Source organism: Homarus americanus, unplaced genomic scaffold (genome assembly GCF_018991925.1).
Source record: "Homarus americanus isolate GMGI-L3 unplaced genomic scaffold, GMGI_Hamer_2.0 scaffold32929, whole genome shotgun sequence".
In the NCBI taxonomy this organism is placed as follows: Eukaryota; Metazoa; Arthropoda; class Malacostraca; order Decapoda; family Nephropidae; genus Homarus; species Homarus americanus.
The window spans coordinates 3,359,616-3,383,573 of NW_024737097.1; the positions used below are offsets into that span (position 1 = coordinate 3,359,616).

At 38.6% G+C, this 23,958-nt stretch overlaps 1 protein-coding gene across 1 annotated transcript in view; it reads right to left on the minus strand.

Moving 5' to 3' along the window:
* The window catches only part of LOC121873161 (bax inhibitor 1-like), a 40,721-nt gene extending 18,177 nt beyond the window's left edge, over positions 1-22,544 (minus strand). The window contains exon 1 of the mRNA XM_042376487.1: positions 22,240-22,544. Coding sequence (XP_042232421.1) covers positions 22,240-22,289 — 50 coding nt within the window. The 5' untranslated portion in view covers positions 22,290-22,544. The remainder of the gene's footprint in view (positions 1-22,239) is intronic.
* Positions 22,545-23,958: the final 1,414 nt, after the last annotated feature.

Sequence of the window (23,958 nt, forward strand, 5' to 3'; positions counted from 1 at the left end):
CGGTTTATTGAAAAAGTTCTGCAGTCTGAAGGCTGAAAATATACATTGGACAAAAATGACTTATTACATTCAAAGACATGGGGTGGGTGGGTCGTTTAACAAAAGCTTTCATTACTGAAAGGAGAAGGAACATGAACTGAACATACAAATTATTATAGTTTACTGTTGATGGCCCAGGCCAGGGCTGGTCATGGAGACATTGGGTGGTGTGGTGTTTACGTGGTGCAGTAACTCGTCCGTAGGTTTTGACAAGAAGGACCTCACATGGTTATGGGGACACCAGGTGGTGTGGCGTTCACGTGGTGTTGTAACTCATTCTCGGGTGTTGATATGAAGGACCTCACGTGGTCATGGAGACACCGGGTGGTGTGGTGTTCACGTGGTGTAGTAACTCGTCTGTAGGTGTTGATTTGAAGGACCTCACGTGGTCATGGGAACACTGTGTGGTGTGGGGTGATGTCACAGTACCTCACTCTGTTGGGTGGTGTTGTGTTATCTCGTAGTCAAGTGTGAAGCCGACCCACTGTTGTTCCCATGGTGGACTGATTAGCACCTCCTGGTCAGAAGTTGGTGGTCAGTTCCCAGGGGTGCTCATCTCAGTGGTGGGTCACTGCTCTCACTGGTACTGTCTGGTGCTGAATTCACTGGCTTAAACACTGGTTATCACTGATCCCACTTTTTTCTGAAACGAAATTGTCACTTTTGATGATGTTGATATCCAGGTGGTGATGATGGATCGAGGAGAAGGACTTGAGGAGTGGGGCCGAACATGGCCAAGGGGGGCCACTGCTCAGCAGCGCCTGGTAGGTCTCGACCCTCCAGTGGTCAAGGATGTCTGTGTATGTGTGTGTGGACTTGGCAGGTTGCCAAGTTAAACTGTCCCTATTACTACATCCTTCTAGCTCAGGGGTTCTCAACCAGGGGGGAATTCCCCCCAGGGGGGGAATTCAGGTTTTCAGGGGGGGGAAACTGATTCGGGAGCAAGAGATATGTTCGATGAGAAATCAATCACAGAATTTTGGCCCTTGATGTGCGATTCCTACCCAAAAGTGGCAGAAAGAGCTATCCGTGCATTGCTTCCGTTTGTGTCGACATATCTTTGTGAGTCAGGCTTTTCAACTCAGTTGCAAATTAAAACGAAGCAACGTAGTAGATTAGAGGTAGAAAATGACCTGCGTTGTGCCCTTTCAAGCACTCCTCCGCGTATCCCAGAATTGGCGAAGAAAAAACAATCACAGGTTTCTCATTGACTGTAATCTTCATCTGAATAAAATTAATTACAAATTTACAATATCCTGGTATTCTATTGAACTTTTTGTTTATTGCATTATGCTTCAGTTTGGTCTGTTAAGTAATTCATTATAAATAAAAAAAAACTATTTTCTTTTATTCAAGTTTTATAAATCCATCAACATTTTCAATTGGCATTTAATTTGTAAAACTCCACTATAAAAATAATTCATGTAAAATTGTAAATGTATATGTACTAATATGGAAAAAATAAAGGATTTTCAGTATTATATGCATATTATTTGGAATGCACTTTTTGAGGCAGACAATCTTGGAAAGGAGGAGGGAATGACATTCTGACATATGGTGAAAGGGGTGCATGGGGCAAACAAGGTTGAGAACCACTGTTCTAGCTCTTCCCCCTATCAGGCCTTGCTGTGTTAATTTTTTTTCAACTCATATTTTCAGGGTAGATATACAGTCCGCAAGTTTATTTAATTTTTTATTGTTACATGCATACACAATCGTTCAGACAAAATGTGCAAAAAATAATAAAAGAAATGATTATCATACGGTCAAAAACATAGAGAAGAAATGTCCAAGGGAGATAGTGTTCGATCATGGGAGGGGAGGGTGGAAAGGGGTGTGGTGACAGGGATCTCAGCCTCTCCCTAGCAGGCCAATCCGTGAGATGCGTTATTCTTCTTTTTCAACTCATAGTTTCAGGTAGATATATAGTGATATCCCATCAACGGAATAATTGGTGCAGATCTCTTCTGGGGATGAGAGATTTATGGGTAACGAGACGACTCTCAAACCGGGAAAAATCCCACATCCCCGGAATTTTCCAGCGAACGGAAAAATTTTCTCAGAAGTTCCAGAAATTGCCCATTACATCATCTCTCGAACCCAGAAAAATATTCCCCATCCCCTGAATTTTCCAGAATTTTCCGGGTACCGGAATTTTTTATTCTTGGAATTTCCAGAAAATGCACCTGATTTTCATCTCTCAAACCAGAAAAAATATCTCCACCACCCCCGGAATTTTCCGGGTATCGGGAATATTTTCTCAATTTTCTGGAAAATGTGCCCCTCAGAAAATCGTTCCAGAGCTGCAATTTTCCGGAAAATTACGGCTCTGGGGGCGATTTTCCGAGAAAATTTGAATTCCGGCTATCAGAGAGTTACGGGTTTGAGGGATTCCAGCTAACAGAGATATTACTTTATGTAATTTTACTCATTCTTTTACTGTTATATGCACACACTACCACTCAGAGCAAATGCCAAAAAATAAGATAAATAAATATGGTAAATAAATGATTATCATAGTCATACACAAAGAATATAAAAATTTCTTATGTCTGCGGGAGTTAGCCCACGATCGTGGGAGGGGATCGCGCTCCTGTCTCCCATGTCCTTAGTGAAACGATTGCCAAATGGCAATGCAGTATTTTTTCTTTTCCTTTATTTATTAGTATTATTTTTATTCATTCCTCACATTTATAGAGGAATACATCAGACCGTGGAGGGATAAAGATGCCACAATAATCCAGATACTTGAAATTCACCGCCATGGCTGGTGAAATGGCGTACAGACTAAAAACCTAGAATCCGCGGATGGCAAACCTACAGTAGGCGAAGGTCTACTGTATGTGCTATATTCTTCTTCTCACTCGTCACCACAGGCCACGATTGTGGTAAAATTTACAAGTAGAGAATAAACTTTACCAGAGGGAATGCCAGTTATATGCTATGGTTACTTTTCAACTCGTAATGTCAGGAAGATATACAATGTTTTATTTTATTTATTTATATATTTATTTAGTTCTTTTTTTTACTCTATTACATGCACACAATCTCTTATACAAAATATGAAAAAAAAATTAAAATAAAATTACCTTAAGGGCAAAAACATAATGGGAATAGAAATTTCTTTGTGTGAGATGCGACCTTATATTATGGTTACCTTTCAACCACATAATTTGAGTAAATATACGTAATTTTTTTTTACTCTTATTACACGTGCTGTACACACAATCGTTCATACAAAACGTGCAATGAAAAACCATGGTCACAAGATCAAAAACAAGGAATAATTATTTCTTCATGCCTTGGAGTAAGCACACACAGCAGAGGAAGAGGAGAGGGGAGCCGAGTGAGGGATCTGCGTTGATGGCTGTATCCTGTGTCCAGTGTATAATAAAATGGTTGCCAAATGGCAATGCAGAATTTTTTTTATTCCTCACATTTACTGGGTCAGTATATAATATTTTACGTACAAAGAATAGCTCCTCCGGGTGACGTGACACAGTCAGCTGCTCAGCCACCCAGGTGACACACATTGTGGAATGGAGGGAGGGAGAGCGGCTGGAATGGGGAGTCGGGTGTGCAGTTATAGCCCACTTCCTCCACACAAATTTTCACTTCCTATACATACACAGCCATGCTCTTCATTTTTCTATTTTATTGTTTTATGCTTTATTTTCTTATTCCTAAGCCACATTAAGAGAATAGTAGGGTCGGGATATATCACGACTTTATATAACAAATTTTTTATATCGCGGCTACCAAAATTATCGACATTTTCCTATACAGTATACAGTAAGATCTTGTATTTCGCGAGTAATATAGACTGGAAAAATTGCACCAAATTCAAATTCGCCAAATGAAAATAGTGTACAGTGGTCCCTCGATTAACGAACACAATTGGTAACACAGTCAGTTGTTAACCGAAAATTTCGTTAACTGAATCTATTATTTCAATGGGATATTGGGTAATTGGTTCCAACTCACAGAAAAATTATACATACAAAGTATGTATGTAACTTAATCACACGCTGCTTATCCTGCATCGAGTACTTGGCAAACTTAACTCCCTTATGATAGTCCCGCTTCTCCTTTTCCTTATTTAGCCGATTAGGTGGGTCTGTCCCACCCCCACTAGCACCAGTAGGACCCCCAGTAGAGGTAGAGGCCATAATCTTGATTCGACAGGTGGTAGCACCACCCAAAAATGCACACAATAGCAGCCCGGGTGGTCGCTAGGATGGTGTGGGCTACAACGTGATAGTTGCGTTCTTGTAACTCTCTTTTACGTTCACCACCAGCAATTTGATCACCAGAACGCTTCTTGGAAACATTCTTCTTACCCTATCTTTCTGTATTCATTGCTAACACATCAAAATTGGAGAAAATAGCAAAATTCACTGAGTAATTGACAGAAACCGAGTGATTCAACTGATCACGTGATGTAAACAGAGAGCGCTGGTGTAAACCGTTATTAGTCCTCACTGCGAAACATTCTTTTTATTTATCCTTTTCATACAGTATTTATGGGTAACAGCTAAATTTGCAAAAAAATAGAAAAAATTTAGTGTCTCAAAAAACACTTCACAACAAATGACAGGAATCAATTGAACATGCGATGTCAAGTGTGAATTGTAAACATTGCATAACCCCGTGCCACGCTTAAAACATTGAGGATGGAATCAAAACATGAGGGTGGAATTGTGTTACAGCCAACATTAATATGCAGAAGTTCGCATTTTACAAACAGCGTTCCCCTATTCATCAATTGGGTTACAACCAATTCACTTTGACAAAACAAGCGTTGTAGCAGAAATGACTAACTGGTATGAGAGCTGTGACTTCATTCAAGACGGTGGCCAGCATTCAGCCGGTTGGATCTCGCGAAACTCACGATATTTTACCCCAAATACAAGATTTGGTTACATTAGGTAGTGCTCGCGAAATCAAAAAACGTGAAATGAAATTGCGCAAAATATGAGATCTTACTGTATAGCGATAACTCCATTTGTTGGGTAAAAAACAATTATTTTTTTTGTAATTAGTGGAGCAGATGTGAAAGAATTGTGACTTTAATGATAAAAGCATGAAATTTGGCACATATATAGGGTAGGTCTAAAAGATTTTAAGCTATACAGCCACTCGAGATTCTTCCAGTAATGGTCGTGGCTGCCATTATTTGTTCCGCCATAACGGCAAAATCAGTTATGCGTCATACCTTTAATACAGTGATCCCTCGGTTAACGAACGCCTCGGTTAATGAATTACCTTCCATAAGAATCTTCAACTCGATTAACGAACAAATATTCGGTTAAATCCTTACGAAATTTTGTCAACATGTTTTCGCCTGCTCACCAGCTGGAGTATAGTCCGCCAATACAGTAATCGGTTTTAGGGCTTAAATTCTTTACCATTTGAGTAAATATCAAGAAGGTTGTACTATTCAATAATTTTCCAAGTCTTATATTAAATTTTTTTGTCATTTTAACAACTTATTTAACATAATTGAAGTACAGGGAACTAGTTTTTAGCACGCCAAACAGCCACTTGACTCACCCAGAATGGCGTCAGTTTGTGTCTCTGCTCAGTGGAGCTAGCATCTTGCTTGAGACTCTCTTGAACATAAACTATTTTTATGTTTTTACAGTATAGCACTGTACAATTATTGGTCATTCTGAAATATATTTTACATATTGACAATATATAGTGCAGTGTTGATTTAAAGAAAATAATCTTGAATTACACAAGTGAACTTAAAATTTTATGGGTGAAATGGCGGTATGAAGCATGGGGTGACTTCTCTTCCACCCCCACTGCCTTCTCTTCTCCCTTCTCCTCCACCCCCACATCTAATTCCCATCATCATCATCAACCAGGAGCCTTCTACATGCACACCTCAAAGAAAGTGTACTTTACTGCATTTATTTTTAGTTTGTATGTAATTTTCGGTGAGCTGGAACCAATTATCCAAAAATCCCATTGAAACAATGGTTTCGGTTAACGAAATTTTCGGTTAACGAACGACCTTCTGGAACGAATTGTGTTCGTTAACCGAGGGACCACTGTACTGTACTAATCAAGATAATCTTGGATTTGAAGTGTCTATACCCATGTTTTCAGGGTCAAGGGGTGCAATAGAACCATCAGATGTAGTGTATTATGTACCTATATCGTGCAATCCTGAGAAAATATTGTCAGAGGGCCTTTTTCAATTGCCGACATTGTGCATGAGCTCTTTGCCAAAATAAAAAACTGAAAACAGTGCATTGTCTAAAATATTCTTGTTTTAACACATCGACATACAACGGCAGCATAAATATAATTCTTTATTAAAATATTCCCATTATGCACTTGCTGTGCAATGAGACATCTTAAATGCTGTCCAATGTTCAAGACAAAATAAGAATATCACCATATACATAATCTTCCAATTTACAGTGTAACAGTTGTAGTCATTTAGATACATTCAATCACAATTAGCAGCACACTGACCCCCACACAGACATAGGCCAGTACATGGGAGAGCTGCCTTGACACAGTTGCAGTGTCCACTGCACCCCATTTTGTAAACACACCGTAGTAGCTCACGACAAGCAGCTGATGCTTCAGACAAAGTGGTCCAATAAACATTCCATTCACCTTCATCATTCATAACCCAACCCCATTTATCTGGCGAAGGAAGATCAGGTTCTGCAATCATCGCCTGTGCCCAGCAAAATCCAGCTTGGTACACAGTTCTCACGGTATGTGGTATATTTTCCACAGTTCTTCCCTTCCGAGTGAAGAGCTCTTTGTGGGCCTGGTTTACACTTTCTTTGCCACTGGTGTGGTTATACAGTACGATATAAAACGTTCTACATGTTTCGTCCAGGCTTCTACTTCTTTAGGTGTTGCACCAAAAGCTGCAGTAACTGCATCATAGGACTTCTCAGGCTGTTTTCTTTCCTCTGCCTGCAAAGACATGAAACATTGGAAATGCAAGGCAGCGATCAAGTCCCATTGCTCTGGCAGTTTCATTGACTGGAATGTGACTCATATTTTTCCTTGTCTTGAAGGAGACCCAGTGTGCATCGATGTTCAGACGATTAGCTGATGCAACAGCTAAGACTATCCACACTTGTATCTACAGTGCGTATTGATGCCGTGGTCTAACCCTCATTTACAGCATCTTTCAAGTGCAGCTTCATTCTCGTGTCTGCCTCTTCATGGTTACATGGAGCTACACCAGATGCGTCTCTAATGCTGGGTGAAGAGAACGGTTGCATGTTGTGTGCTGATAACCTGTTTCTCGGTACTCACCGACATCACTTTTACAGCCGAAGGAACACTCTTGCCAATTTCTAGGAATGAAACCTGTCACATTCACACGTCTCCTCACTCCTCTGCCTCTTCACTGTCGTGTACCAGCCTTTATGCTATGAGAAAGGTATTCATCCCACACAACTACTGAACACAAAAAGTCTCCTGCAACTGGGATTCTATGTAAGGTAAGAATACAGTAGGTTCTCAAATTTCGCGAGTTTTTAATTCAACGTTTTTACTTGAACACAAAAAAATACACAATTTCAAATTTTGACGGCGGAAACTCGAATTTCGACGGGTTTGAGCAGCCCGCCAGTTAGTTCTTAGTTGTTTGTGGCACTAGTAGTGCCATTAGTTCCTTCCCGCCCACGCACCGAGACAGCCAGAACTTTATCTCTTAGTGATCTCGTGCTCAGACGCTCATTTCGCGCCCTTGATATGGCAAGTGTTGAACTAGTAGGTGGTGGGGGTCAACTTAGTATGAATGGGAACCTTCCTAAGCTCCCAGAACCACCAAAGGCAAAAAGGGAGTACAGAGTTGGCAAGAAACATGCAAAATATAGTTTGGCTGACAAGGTGAAAATTGTGAAATATATCGAGAAAGGCATGAAGACCAGTGAAATTTGGCGACTGACAGGTGCACCTGAAAGTACAGTAAGAACACTGAAGCAAAAGAAAGGGACTATTAAACAACAAACGGACATTGGAAAGAAGTATTTTGGCACCCACGAACGAATGAGTGCAGACACAAGTGAATATCGCAAAATCATTGCAATAACCGAGGCGTACCTTAGCAAGTGGTTGAGCAGGAGAGAGCAGGAGGATTCCAGCGTGTCCGGGCCAGAGTTGCGTGAGCAGGCTAGAGTGATTTACAGTGCAGTGTGCAAAAAGAAAAACATTTCATCTCCCCCCAGTTTCAAGGCGTCTGTTGGCTGGCTTGCTAATTTTAAAAAGCGGTGTCAAGTGAAGTTGGCGAAGTATCATCGTGAAAATGCCTCTGCAGACATTAGTGGAGCTGACTCATTTCCAGCGATTGCAAAGCAGATTGTTGAAGATGGTGGTTATTCCTACGAACAAATATACAACTATGACGAAATTGGTTTTTACTGGAAAAAGTCCCATACTATCACGTACATGCACAAAACAGAGAAACAAGCAAAGGGCACCAAACTCGCAAGTGTGTTATTCACTTGCAATGCATCTGGTTCGCATAAAATGAAACCTCTTGTTATTTACAAGTACCAGAAACCGCATGCATACAGGAATCAAGATATGAATAAGCTTAATGTGTATTGGGAGAAGACTGCCAAAGGTTACATGGACAAAAATCTGTCAAAGAAGTGGTTTGAGAAGTATTTATCCCTGACGCAAGGGCACATTGTAGGCGTAAGAACCTAGATTTCAAGGCGTTGTTATTCATGGACAATGAGTTTGGTCATTCTAGGTATTTGGTAGACTTCCATCCCACCGTACAAGTGTGCTTCCTTCCAGCGAACACAACTTCAAAGATACAGCTGCTGGATCAAGAACTGATAGCCAATGTTAAGCTCATGTACTACCACACCGTTCACAACCAAATGCACCATGAACCTGACAGCCAAGTTGAACTGCTACAGATTGCTACAGCTAGTGATATTGAGAGTGAAGATGAGAACGAGTCTGCCACCTTTAACCATCTGCCACACCTGGACCATCTTCTGCCACCCAAGGACCGTCTTCCACCCCTGCCCATATCCTAACTGTTAAGGAATTTTGGAAAAAATTTAACATTCGCAATGCTGTTGACACAATGGTTGATTCGTGGAATGAGATCAATGTTTCAACAATCACACACCCTTGGACACCACTCTTCCCTCATCTCAAGGTCGAGTGTGGAAGTGCCTCAGGTGCGCAGCAGCTAGACAACGGTTCACTGTTAGACAGTCGAGTCAGTAAAGCATGTAGGCGGTGAATTTGCCGAGGTCACGGAGGACACTTGTTATGAACCTTGTGACTTTTAATTCTGAAGAAACATAATTGAAATGCTTAAAAATGATTCTGATTCTAGCTCAGGCCACTGCCAAGCTGGCAAAGATTCTCGCAGAGTGCAGTGACACGAAAGAATCACTCCAGGAATTCACCCAAGACGCCCCTGAACTACAAAATGCATTGCCCCACCTTGACAGTCTAAATGATATTCTCATGGCAATTTACAACTGCAAAATCAGGGAAAAACAACAGTCTGTGATAACAAGACTCTTCCGACGCCGCCAGGATGTAGCCGACGCAATCCAGAACATTTGTGAAGCAGATGGGGCCGAGAATGCTGCAACGGCAGATGTTGAACCACTCAAGAACGACTTAGACTTTGAAGGATTTCTGGATGTGGCCCAGGATGGGCCCACATCCAACTAACCCACCTCAACCCACCATTCACCCAAGCCCATCAGTGCTGTGTCTTCGGTTTGTGTTTTTTTTGTTAGTAAACTTTTTCTGTGTTGTTTTTAGTTTTTATTTAACTTTGTGTTATTTTCGTTGGTTTATTAGGATGTTGCTTTATTACAGGTAGTAATTCGAAAAAAAGTAGGGTAAATAAGGCAAAATTAAGCCAAACATCGAAAGTACCAGACTCAAATTAATTTTCTCCAGAGGAAGTTGTATTAAATTTGGACGATTTGAATTTTGCGAGGTTTTTACAGTCTAAATAGGTGTCCAAATAAGAGAGCCTACTACGTGCATGGCGGTACTAAATCCTTCAAACATCCCACATGATCTGATTTAGTGCCATGTCTCAGTTTACCCAAATGCGACATCACAGGAGGATATACAGTAATATGTCCTTTAGCCGGAATCCCTCAATCCCGGAACTCTCCGATAGCCGGAATTACAATTTACCGAGGGACACATTTTCCGGAAAATTCCGAGAAAATTTTTTCCCGCATCCGAAAAATTACGAGGATGAAGGATTTTTTCCCGGCTCAAGAGAGTCGTCAGATTACCCGGAAATCTCTCATTCCCGGAAGTGCTCTGCATCAATTATTCTGGCAAACGGAGATCACTGTACTAAATTTTCATGCTCAAAGAACTTGTTAAGTTCTCCATCTCACACTAAGTCTGGAGAAAAGAGAAGAGTCATTCTTCAAAGAGAACACTTGTTGCTGATCTTTAGAATTTGCTCTGCCTGGAGGTCGACTGAAGAGAGGAAGGTTGTCGCGCTTGATGGAATCAGCAATGGGTTTAAACACATTTATAAGACGGTCTTTGACATAGGCATCGTACTGTTCTTGTCTAAATTTTCCAGGTCTCTGCTGGGGAGCACCAGAAGATCTGTGCTGTTGTCACTAAATAGATTTCACATTTCATTGATGGCATCTTTGAGTGACTGCACATTACTGCATCTGTTAATGGTGAGTCACATTGTGACTTTTATGTTTCCATTGATACCTAAAATTCCTTAATCACTCTTGCCATTTCTGGATCAGACAAAGTACCGTATACTGACCAAAGTATACATACAGTATATGATTGTAGAATAAATTCATACAATACTGTACACGAATTATGATTGCTTTATTCCAATCCTCTACCCTGAAAACATGGGTATAGACACTTCAAGTACAAGATTATTTTGATTATTTTTAAAGTTCATGTTACATAATTGAATTTGCAGTAGTGGCGGAACAAAAAATGGCTGCAACGGCCATCACAGGAAGAATCATCAGTGGCCCTATAGCCAAAAATCTTCCTTTATACCTTTCTTAATTCTGTAACAAATTACATACTTTTATCATTCGTCACAATTCATTCATATTTTTGCACATATATGCTGGACAATTTCTGTACATATACTGAATTTAAGAGCTTAAAATTTTGGAAAAATTCCATATTAGGGTTTTAGGGTTCAAAATTAGTTTAGTTTATGAAATAGAGTACTCATCAACTACACAAATATGGGTAAACATACAGTGTTGTATAGGCATACTGTACTTATCTAAAAAGTAAAGAGAAGATACAGTTGTATATATGCACATGCACACATTCATACAAAAAGGAATTTACTGTACATTTAGTACGTGGTAACAAAAGAATTAGTGGGTAAGACATACGTATTTTGTTTCCAGTGGATTGGTTAAATATTTATCATAATGTTTGATCAAAATTTAACGAACTGCAAAAGACAAGACTTGGTTATCTATATTGTATGTCTGCAAACGAGGACGTTCTGATGCATAAGGGCAAAGATTACACATATTACACATCATGTAGGCTTTTCTGTAAAATGGGCCTTCCTCATATTAGACAGCACCTAGAATAATCCCAAAACCTTGTCCTGAATTCAGTAGCCTCTGTTGGAGCAAAACAATGGTCCATACTAAGAAGCCTGACCTCAAAGTCACATGAAGTTAAACTGTCTCTGGAACATACACCTGGGTAGGTATGTGGAGGGGGGGGGATAAAAATGCTTATCATACCAACTTCAACCCCTTGAACTGACATTTAAATTTGCAATAAAATTTGGGTGTACAGTACAGTATTTGAAGTACAGTACTGGGTATGTATCACCAACATGCATGCCAAAATTCTTGCTACAGTATACTATACCTTTACTGTAATTGTTAAGATTCAGTTTTGGGGTTTAATGTTAACAACTTGCCGCTTTTTGGCCAATAAACACACCTGTTCCACAAAAATTCCCATAATAGTAACATGCCAACTCTGGAATCTTGATATAGCTCCTTAATAAATGAGTCACAAATTCTAAGACATATACCCTGCCTGGTTGCGTGACTACACACAGCTCGATGGAGGATGTCGCTGAAATTATGTACCCGGTAACCTTACCTTGTTCCCTTCAAGATATTGTTTATGTTACCAGAGCATTTCACAAGCTAATTTTTGCTTCTCCAACTACAGTATGCTGAGATAATTCGAGGATTTTTATTTACCTGTGTGTGTGTGTGCGTGTGTAGACACACACTCACAAAACACACAAATAAATAATGGGAAATTCTTCTCACAAATAATCAGAAACAAATGTAGTATTAAAAATTTTGAGTCTACCCTCCGTGCTTTATTAATAACAAAGTAAGGAGTAGACATTTGCTTCTGATTATTTGTGAGAAGATTTTCCCATTATTTACTTGTGTGTTTTGTGAGTGTGTGTGTCTACATTATAAAATGTCACTGAACTGACATGGGAGAATATAATTAACATTGCTGGAATTCTTATAGGATAGTGATTAATTTGAATATAAACATACTATAGTTTGCATTAGACATCCAAATTTTAGTTCTAATTTAAGAATTTTAGTACAAAGAGCAAAAATTTTTATCTCTTGTGCAAAATATATGAAGTTTATATTCAAATTATTCTCTGTCTTGCAAGGATTCCAGCAATACAAATTATATTCTCCTTAACTTTAGCCTGTGACATTATAAAATATAAAAACTTTAAGCCTAAACACCAAACCCTGGCTGGGAAAATGGGGGGGGGGGAAGGAAGGAAGTGACAGTGACATGTTTGACAGTTGGCGCGGAAGTTCTAGTGAAGTATTTATTTGTTTATTTATGTCTTTTAGCTTGAGTTTATGTTTTTTGCTTATAAAATGTCACAGAAGTGACTGGGAAAGAAAATAATTTACATTGCTGAAATTATTATAAGATAGTGATTAATTTGTTATATAAACATGCTATAGTTTGCACTAGACAAAAATTTTAGTCATCATTTAGTACACTATTTTGAGTAAATGTACAATACAGCTTTGCCCTTAGGACAGTGTATAGTGCCCAGAGAAACATTAGGCGCAAAATTTTAAATATGATGCACCAGATTGACTCGCGCAAAATAGGAAAGAAACGCTTAAATTAAAACATTGTCTTTAATTGTGTGTCGCTTTAAATCAATAATCTTAAATTGAATCGCTTTAAATCGACGTTCTACTGTATTAGTCCACACTGCGAAACATATTTTTTTACTTATTCTTTTCATACAGTATTTATGGGCAACAGCTAAATTTGCAAAAAAGAACGAATTTTACAGAGTACCTCTAAAAAACACTTCACAAACAAAAGACACGACTCAATTGAACACGTGATGTCGAACGTGAACTGTAAACATTACATAACCCCGCGCCACGCTTAATACGTTGAGGATGAAATCAAAACATTGAGGATGGAATCGTGTTACAGCCAACATTCGTATGCAAAAAGTTCGCATTTTACAAACAGCGTTCCCCTATTCATCAATCGCATTACAACCAATTTGCGTTGAGAAAACACGCGTTGTAGCAGAAATGACTTTTTACAATGGATTAGTTTACTGGGAATTATGATGTATTTTGTTTCCCAAGATAATTTAGTGTACAATATTGTACTTCAAAACCAAAAATTTCCTTTCTAATGTTTATTATATAGGTAATTATTGACAAGACACCCGCAGCCAATTTTTCATAGACAATAATTTAATTTAAAAAAAAAAATGCAATTTCACTGCTTTGTAGAGGACACTGTTGCAGTAAATGTGTTAAAAATTTATTATTTCTAAACTAATCCTAACTTAACTTTAGTTGATAAGAAAAACAAGCAGCAGAAGCATTCTTAGAAGAGACTGATATTGAAACAGTTTATTTAGCTACAAGAACATAGATACAGAGTCGAAAAAATATTATGAACATGGCTGTGCCAGTGAGAACCTGAGATCTCTTGTAGGCACCTGACATATACTGTACATTTATCTCAAGGAGGTATTAAGTAACATTTAGTATCATCTGGAATTGTACACATAGCATGGTGGTAGTAACATCAGAATGTTACCACAGTTATTACTTCAAAATTTTTTTTTTTTACATTATATGATAAGTATATACATACTTTACAGTGGAGTTAATATACATAAATATGAAAAGGGAGAGAAGAAGTACAATGTGGGTTGTATTAAGGTGGAACAAGAGGACAGCTGATCAGTATCATGTCAAATTGGCAAATATATTTATTGCAATGATAATTTCTATGTACATGATAATTTCTGATAAAACGGTTTTGGTAGTACTGTACAATAAAAGCAGGAATATAAAGTAGGTATCACAAAAGGTATTAATACTTACAGAATAGATATTTTTTAAGAGATGATTTAAAGAAAGGGAGCGTAATCTTTGCTCGGATGGGTGGGGGCAAGTTGTTCCACACCTTCATACCATGATAATTTATGGAGGTCTAGGACTGAGAGGAGCACTGGGGAGGGGGGGGGTCTTAGTAGGTCTGGGTGTCTTAAGTTCCGGAATAATTAAAGATACCTTAATTATTCCGTAACTGAAAATAATTAGTGTCAAGTAAGTGATTGACATATTTGTATACAAATACGTAGGGCACAGCAGAAGGTGTTAATATCCTCATTTTAACATTTCCAATTTAGCAAATTGTTCGTCAGTGTAATCAGGTGTTTTTCAAGTAGGTCATCTTTTGTGCAGTAATCAGGGGTTGTGTTTTTGAAGAGAGAGCCCCCCCCATAGTGTGTGACAGCAGTGTATCAGTTGTTGGTAAACAAGATCATAATAGATTTCTTTCATTGCTGTGAGAGTGAGTGACTGAGCAGTGTGATACATGACACCATATTGTTTATTGACTTTACTGTGAATGGCGTGTACAGTAGTACCCCGATTTACGCGGTCAATTGAACCCACAGGGTACCGCGTAAAGTGAAAACAGCGTAAAGTGAACAACAGAACATATGGGATTAATTCCAAGAGACTGGCCCGACCCCCAAACTCCACTTTTTGACGACACACAACTATGTTGTAGTAAAAATATTATCTTAACTTTATGATGGTATGCACACACAATTAATAATTAAGAGAAATATCAATAATATTAGTTTTTTTAACACTTACATTAGTAGAAAAGATGGCTGGGCACACGGGGATGGGGGGTTGGTTCCGAGGCAGAGGGCAGATTATTGGCCCTCACCTGTATCACTATCCACCACAGAGGCTTGCAGGGCCTCTTTGTCAAACCCCTCAAAGTCCATATAAGTCCAAATGCTCACTATAATTATCACTATCACTGACTTGGGCCGGCTGTGGTGGGTGAAGAACTCGGTAATGTTTTGATGACTGGGCGACCTTGTGCGCATCCTGCCCGCGCCGCTTCCCGCGTATATGAGTAGATGCACCGCGGAAAGTGAAAGTTCGGTTCTGGCGAGGCACCGCATAAATGAGAAATCGCGGAAAGTGAAACCGCGTAAAGCGGGGTAATACTGTATGTGATTTCTCCAGTTAAGTTTCTCATCAACAATAACCCCAAGGAATTTAATACAGGTACACCACCGATTTTCCGGCACCCTTGCCTGATTATCCGTTTTACCGGACCAACCGAGGTCAGGTAATAATAATTCAACAATACACCTGACCCACTAATTATACACCTCCCATGTCTCTAAAGCACCATGGACCGCTAGAAACTTAAATTAAACAAATGTTAAATGTAAATTAAATGTGAAAAATCCATAATTTTGAGCAACATATTACTGAACACACTTTGTACAGTGACCCCTCGTTTAACGAACGCCTCGGTTAACGAACTGCCTTCCATAAGGATCTTCAATTCGGTTAACGAATTTCTTACGAACCGACCTCAACATGTTTTCGCTTGCACTGACCGGGCAACCAGCTTTAGTATCAGTCCGCCAATACACGGTTCTAGGGCTTAAATTCGTTACTATTTTAGTAAATATCAAGAAGTTCAATAATTTTAAAAGTTTAATATTCAATTTTTTAGTCATTTTAACAATTATTGAACATAATTGAAGGTAAAGTGACTAGTTTAATGCGCGGCATCCAGCCTCTTAACACAGCAAACAGGCATTAGTCTCTCTCTGTTTTCAGTGGAGGTAACATCTTGCTTGAGACTCTCTTCAACTAAACGCTTTTTTCTGTGTTTCCAAGCAAATTATTGGTCATTTTGAAATATATTTTACATATTGACAATACATAATGCAGTGCAGTGTTGATTTAAAGAAAATAATCTTGAAATACACCAAGAGAACTAAAATTTTATGGGTGAAATGGTGCCATGGGGTGACTTCTCTTCCACCCCAATGCCTTCTCTTCTTCCTTCTCCTCCACCCCCATTCTAATTCCCATCATCATCCAGGAGCCTTCTACATACACACCTCAAAGTAAGTGAACTTTTCTACCATTTTTGTTGAATTTAGGAAATTTTCGGTGAGCTGGAACCAATTACCCAAAAACCCATTGAAACAATGGTTTCGGTTAACGAACGACCTTCTGGAATGGATTGAGTTCGTTAACCGAGGGGTCACTGTACTCAAATGTACTACACTAGACTAAAGGACAAAAAATTTTATCTCCTGTGCAAACTACTGTATATGATGGTTGTACTCAAATTAATCACTATCTTACAAGGATTCCAGCAATGTAAGTTATATTTTGCTAAGTTTAGTCTGTTACATTTTATAAGACAAAAACTTTAAGCCTAAAACTACCTTCACCCTGACTGGAAGGGAAGTAGGAAAGTTAAGTGCTCTCTCGTAATTTTGTCCGGACTAAAGGAGGTGCTGGACCATCAGTTCCCGGATAATCGGTGGTGTACCTGTACAGTATTTTGTTTGCATTTGAGGACTGTGTTACCAAGGTACAGGGGGTCCAAATCAGGAGGTAAGTTTTTCCTTCTGTGAAAAATGGTGTAGTGGGTTTTTTCGAGGTTTAAGGTCAGATTATTATGTATTACTGAGTTCCTGACTTTAGTCAATTCATTGCTCATAGTTCTCATCACGGAATGGAGATCTGAGTTGCTGGCATTGAGATTATTATCGTCTGCAAATAAGTTGTATTTTATGAGTGTGCTGGAGTGGACTATATCAATTATGTGCAACAAAAACAGTATAGGACCAAGAATGAAGCCTTGGGGGATGCCATACAAAATTGGTGAGGAGTCATATTGACGATTACTATAGCAGACATACTGCTTCCTATTTGTCAGATACAATGGTCCCTCGATTAACGAACACAATTGGTTCCACAGAGTCGGTTGTTAACCGAAAATTTTGTTAACTAAATCTATTATTTCAATGGAATATTGGGCAATTGGTTCTAACTCACAGAAAAAGTATACATACAAAGTACAGGTGCTCCTCTACTTAAGAACGTTCAACTTACAAACTTTCAGAGATACAAACATCATCACCGAGGGAGGTTACCTGCCAGAACAGGTGTTTAATGTGGATGAGACTGGATTATTTTGAAGAAAATTCCAGTGAACAAACATTACTTAACAGGAGAAGAGTGAGCCAGGTTTTAAGGTTGAATTAAAGGGTATAGCTGTACTAAATATCCATAATCTTTTCATTTTTTTACAATATGTTCGGTATCTACAGGAGTGACTCGTTCGTAAGTAGAGGAGCACCTGTACTGTATACCGGTAACAGAATTAACAAAACATTAAATATAAACTAAATACAGTACTGTACTGTACAGTATACTGTACAATAATAAAAAGCAAACAATAGATTACTGTATTTTAACTTACTTTGAGGTGTGTATGTCGTATTGCCAGTGGCTTTGTTTACATCAAACAGCCGATTGTAAAGGCAGTCTATGATGACATGCCATATTCTTTACAGAGTGCATTGGTTCTGATGCCTTCTTCATGTGTCATAATAATTTCTGCACTGTATATTATCAATATGTTAACTAAATTTCAGAATGACCAAAAATTTTAATGTAAAAATGAAAAAATATTCAAGAGACCAACAAACTAGATGTTCACTCCACTGTAAACAGTTAAACTGAGAAGCGTTGGTGGATGATTCGATCAACTGAAGGGCACACAAAAACTGTTCCCTGTACAGTACTGTATATACAGTATTATCAATATGTTAACTTAATTTCAGAATGCCTAATAATTTTAATATAAAAAATGCAAAAATATTCAAGAGCACAACTTTCTTGATATTTACTCCAATGGAAACAAATGTAAACATAAGAGCCAATTACTGTATTGGCAGACTAACCGATCAGCTGATGCGCACAACAAAGCGTGTTTCTCGTAAGGCTGTCGTTAATCGAAGTTTTGTTCGTTAATGGAACTGAAAATCCTTATGGGAGCTAGTTCGTTAACCAAAATTTCGTTAATTGAACCGTTCGTTAATCGAGGGACCACTGCATAAGGTAAACCAATTGTGGGATGATTCCTTGACGCTGTAATGATCAAGCTTTGAAAGGAGGATGGTATTGTGGACAATATCAAAAGGTTTAAAGAGATCCAGGAATATATAGACTGTGAACTGACTGTCATCAAAGGAGTTTAAGATGTCATTTGTAAAGGATAGCAGAGCACTCTCGGTTGACCTTCTAGCTCTAAATCCAAACCGAGAGTCTGTAAGGATGTTATTGACACTGCAGAAGGAATTTAGACTACTACATGCTAGCTTCTCCAGTATCTTACTTAAGGCTGGGAGGACTGATATGGAGCGTTAATTCTTGAAAAGACCTTTGTCCCCAGATTTTTTATATGCTGGGTGAACTTAAGCAACTTTCAGTTTATCCAGAAAGACACCACTAGTGAAGGAGGAGTTATAAATGTGTAAGAGAACAGGTAGTAATAGGTGGGGTTAATTTCTTAATGATGCTCATTGGTATATTGTCGTCGCCTGCTGCTGCATCTTTATAAATTTTTATGCTGGTCACTAATTCATCTGCTGTGACAGAGGATAAGAGGCTGCTCATTTTGCTGTCTGTTTTGCTGGTAGGCTCTAAATTCCTCATGGTGATTAGGGATGCTCTCTGCAAGATTTTTGCCAACATTGATAAAATAGTCATTGAGGTGGTTGGTAATGAGGGATGGTGCCGTTACAACTGAATCATTTATCATAAAAGCTGAGTGGGGAGCCGAAGGTTGGGTGTTCCTGTTCTGAATAGAATAGATGATATTCCAGGTTTTCTTACTGTTGCGTGATGCTGACCGGAGCTTATTTGTATAATAGCTATGTCTGGCATTTCTAACTGCCTGAGTTACTCTATTTCTGATACTTCGGTAAGGATCACCAAAAGTTATGGGTCTTTTGCAAATTTCCTTTTGAGTGTGTTTTTCCTTTATCATTGCCTTGATTTCACTCGTAATATAGGGTTTGGAGATGGATACAGTTTTCACTTTACTTAGTCTTGTGGGGGAAGCATTTATCAATGCAAGTATTAAAGATGCAAGAGAAGTTGCAGCAGCTTACATTAGGGTTGTCAGAGGCATAGACAAGATCTCACTAAGCAATCATTAAGTTGTTTTAAAAAAGGAGCATGTTGTCGGCGCAGTAGTCTCTGTATTTTGTTGGGACTCTTATTAGACCTTTCGGATCTTGTGACTGATTTACACATGGCAAAAACTGGGAAGTGATCTGAGATACTGTTATAAATAATTCCACTTGCAGGATTGTTAGGTGTGTTGTTAGTCCAGATATAATCTATCACAGTGGCAGAGGTGGCAGTTACTCTAGTGAGTTTGGTTAGTGTTGAAGAAGAGTTTAGAATGACAGGTAGAAAGGTCTATTAATGAGGTGTCGGTTTCTGATTTTATTAGATCAAGGTTGAAATCTCCTGTAATGTAGTAAAGTTTCCTCTCTGAATTTATGATAAGCTCCAAAAATTAATCAAGAAAATTCCTTACATTAGTGTGGGGTCTTCTGTAGATTACTCCTACTAGGGTATTTCGTGTCATTACGTAATTCAGTGAAAACACTCCATGAACTCCTCCTGAACCTTTAAATCATCTCTTACAGAAGTGTTACACTTGATACCAACATATAGTGACACCACCACTGTGTTGTGACGTTTTGACGCTGTGTACATTATAATTAGGAATATTATACAAATGTTCAATATAGTTAGTGAGTTTGGTCTCACAGAACCCAAGTACATCAAATTTGTGGGCAATAGAAGATGTACACTGATCAAAAATGGTATCTAAGTGAAGGGGAATACTGCTGATGTTATGGGGAATTAAGGAGAAGGAATGAGGTAGTAGTAGAAGACTAGAACTTAACTCAGGAGAGCCAGGAAAGTAATAAGTACAGTTAGGGTTGGTGTAACCCAGTGAGTTTTGTATTAAGGCATCAGGGTCAATATGAGGGAGTATTGTGTCAACACCATGGGTGAAGTGGGTGTAACACATACGGTCCAGTACAGGACATCTAAGGAAACGACACTAGCATCATCAGTGTGGGAATATTGGTACATGGAGCACCCCAAATTCACGGATTTTTATTTTGCGGTCCTCTATTCTTCGCGGATGACACTCTGAATGTACCCAAGAATGTCTGTGGGTAGTTTTAAAGTTGCCGGCATTTTCATGGCTGGGACAGGGAGCCATTCATTCTAGAGACAGTAATTTCCTTTATCTGTATTGTATATATGTGTGTGTGTGTGTGTGTGTGTGTGTTTGTGTGAGGAGACACACACACACAAAACACATACAAATAAATAATATTGGGAAAATCTCTCACAAATAATCAGATTTTTTGCCTTGTTCTCCAATGGAAATCACCCGTTTCAGTGATTTACCCTACAAAAGCCTCAAATTTTCCAACTTCTTCCCAATAAAATTGTTGGGGGAGGGGGGGAGTTGTATCTAAAAAACGAGTGATTTCCAGCAGAAATGAATTTCAAATTTGTTCAAAACTCAGAATCCATAGGAAAAACATATTTTTAATATCCAAAGAAAGAACGGTGCTTTTCTATAAATTTACTCTTTGAACGTTGATTTTTATTACAAATCTTTAGAATCTGAGATTGGGGGGGGGAGGGGGGGGGGCTTATCTCAAACTATTGATATGCGCCAGAAATGAACGTCAAATTCGTTCATAACGCATAAAAAACCGCTGCATTACCGCTGAGAAGACAAAGTAGTGCGCACCTTAGCCACTTATATATCTACCAAACGAAGCATTTGCATAATAAATGATTATCATATCAGTACTCACTGATGAAAAAAGAGTAAGAAAATACACACCAAAACAAATAACTCATCCGCAGGTCAGTTGTCAATGTTAACCAAGTAGGAACTTAGCCGGTCAAGGTAAAACACCCACTACGAATATATTCAGAAAAGAATCATCAAAACAAATAACGAGTCAGTGGGTATCTAATCAATATTGACCCTAACACTTCATGAATGCCTAACTTTCTATTATAAAGGTTACATTTTCTGGTGTATATTATAAATATGTGGTAAATATTTACAAAACTATTATCATTAGAAGTTGTTGATTTTCTTTATTTTTGCTATACTTCTTGCTTTTGATGATTTTAAATAGGGTATATTAAAAGAAACGACAACTTTCCATTACAATTTGAAGTATTTTTTCTTTAATTATTACTCAATCCCGCTTCACAATTCTCCTCCCGACGGCATTTACCTCGCTGAATCCCTCTTCGAGACATTTCCTAGCTAATAAAACCAGACCTAACATACCCAACCTATGGGTATGTTAGGTCAGGTTCTATTAGGTTCTATGTAGTTTCCATTTCTGTTTAATATCATGCTATTAGTCTGTACAAAAAATGTAAACCAAATCGCATATTTCCTTCGGATGATAACAAATTCGTAAACCTTTACCAAATATTTTGCCCAAAACACTCACTGTGCAGATAATACTAAACTAAGGCAAGAAATATGTTGTGACAAGGGCTGACAGCTTTCAAACAAATCAAGCTAAATATACTCGAAATAAAGGATTCATTTCATAAAGAACACGAGTACTAAATAAGAGTCAAGTTATCCAAGGTACTTCGAAATGACGCATAAACTAGCAGAGTGATAAGGACGACAGGTTCATCACGTACTCCCTCAGTACGGTTATATTTTCACACAATTAAAACTTCCATAAGGTTTTCAAAGTCATCTGTGCGATATACTTACAGATTTTCGGTGAGGCCACGGCGAAATCTTTGTAGGTTTATCCCTTCCATGGCGCAGACGAATATAGTTACTTGCTGGCTTTAGCTAGACCTTGACAGACCTTTACTCCTCAGAAGCAAATGGCGACCACTGAAATATCCGAAACCTTCAGAAACTATGCAGATATTGTCTTCCTCCGCTTATACGCTCATGGCTTCCCAAAGAACACTTTCAATAAATATCTAACCGTTATGGAGTAACTTAAACGAATGAAGGACGGAGCTCTTGGTATCAATATTAAAGAATGTTACAGGAACTTACATCAGCCACCCATGATACGTCAACAATGTTCGGAGCTCCAGCATTGATTTCGCCTTGCCCTGATGATGTTAATGTGTTAAACTTTATATATGTATTTAGTGTAGTATACTGTAATTATGCTTATTTTTAAATATTATTATAAATTTTTCAACATATCGTAGCATTCTAGTCGGTATTAATCATATTATTTAAGAAAATTCCTAAGGTGATGAACCACAACGGAATCAAACAGTGTAGTGAACTTCAGGTCACGAGTCTAATATACGTGGCTTTACTTGCGCGGGTCATTTAAATAGATCGATCTCTCCTTATTTCATTGTAATAACATTATTATGATTAGTGTATTTTTAATTATTATATGAATTCGTTGGATCTACTTCAAACCAGAAGCATCGAATAGTAAGACGCAAATAGAAAAAAAATGTATATTTTGTATTGTGCCGTTGTGCGATAAACACACAACAGTAATTACACCACATCTTAACCTATTGACGTCATAAGAGATACGTTTCCTACACGAATTGTAGATGGTTTCTAACGGCACTTATAAGTATATATGTAGAAGAATGAAAAAAAAGAAACAAACAGAACCGTATAAAACCAAACACAGACTAAAATTTGCTCATATCAAGTTTACAATCAATATTGGTCATGGCACCGTGCCTGACTCTCGTCGCCCAACTATAAGAACATAAGAACATAAGAAAATAAGGAGTCTGCAAACTACTTCTATTGTGGTAATTGATGGAACCTATGGTCACAATTTGGAACTTCATAACAGAAATGCTGTACTTCTTAAATATGTTTTGTGGCAATAAGGAAAATATAACATCCCCTTTTCTGTATCTATTTAATTAAAACTTACGAATATAAAATTAACTACACAAGTATCAACAAATACAGTTTATCTTATCTAAGATGAAGGAGCTCGCCTTCTAGAATTATCGGTAATTATCTAACGCAATTGCGCCCTGGGGACTTGTAGTGGAAATTTCCCCTACACCTACAACTGCAGTTTGTCGCTGACTAGCCGATCCCCTTTCGGGTTACCCACCCTCATGGTCTAAGGTCGGCTACTAGCGACGTCTGACAAAGCGCAGGTCAGCCATCAAGCCACGCCTACCTCCGCTATATAAGCTCTCAACCTCGCTGTGACCTCCCTCCTTCTTCTACCTGAGCCCAGCAGCACACAACACCTCCTCCGAGCAAGCTCCTCACCAACCAGCTCTCTCTACTCCACGCTCCCGAACCAGCAAGCTCCTAACCACGCAGCAGCTTCCCAGCACCAAGCTGCATTGTACATCCAATACAATATATATACAGAGAGCGCATTGTGAGTTTCCTTTCTCCAACTCATCCTGAGTGTGAGACAACATCTCGAAACCCCACAGACTATAATGTCCTTGCATACTCACCAGT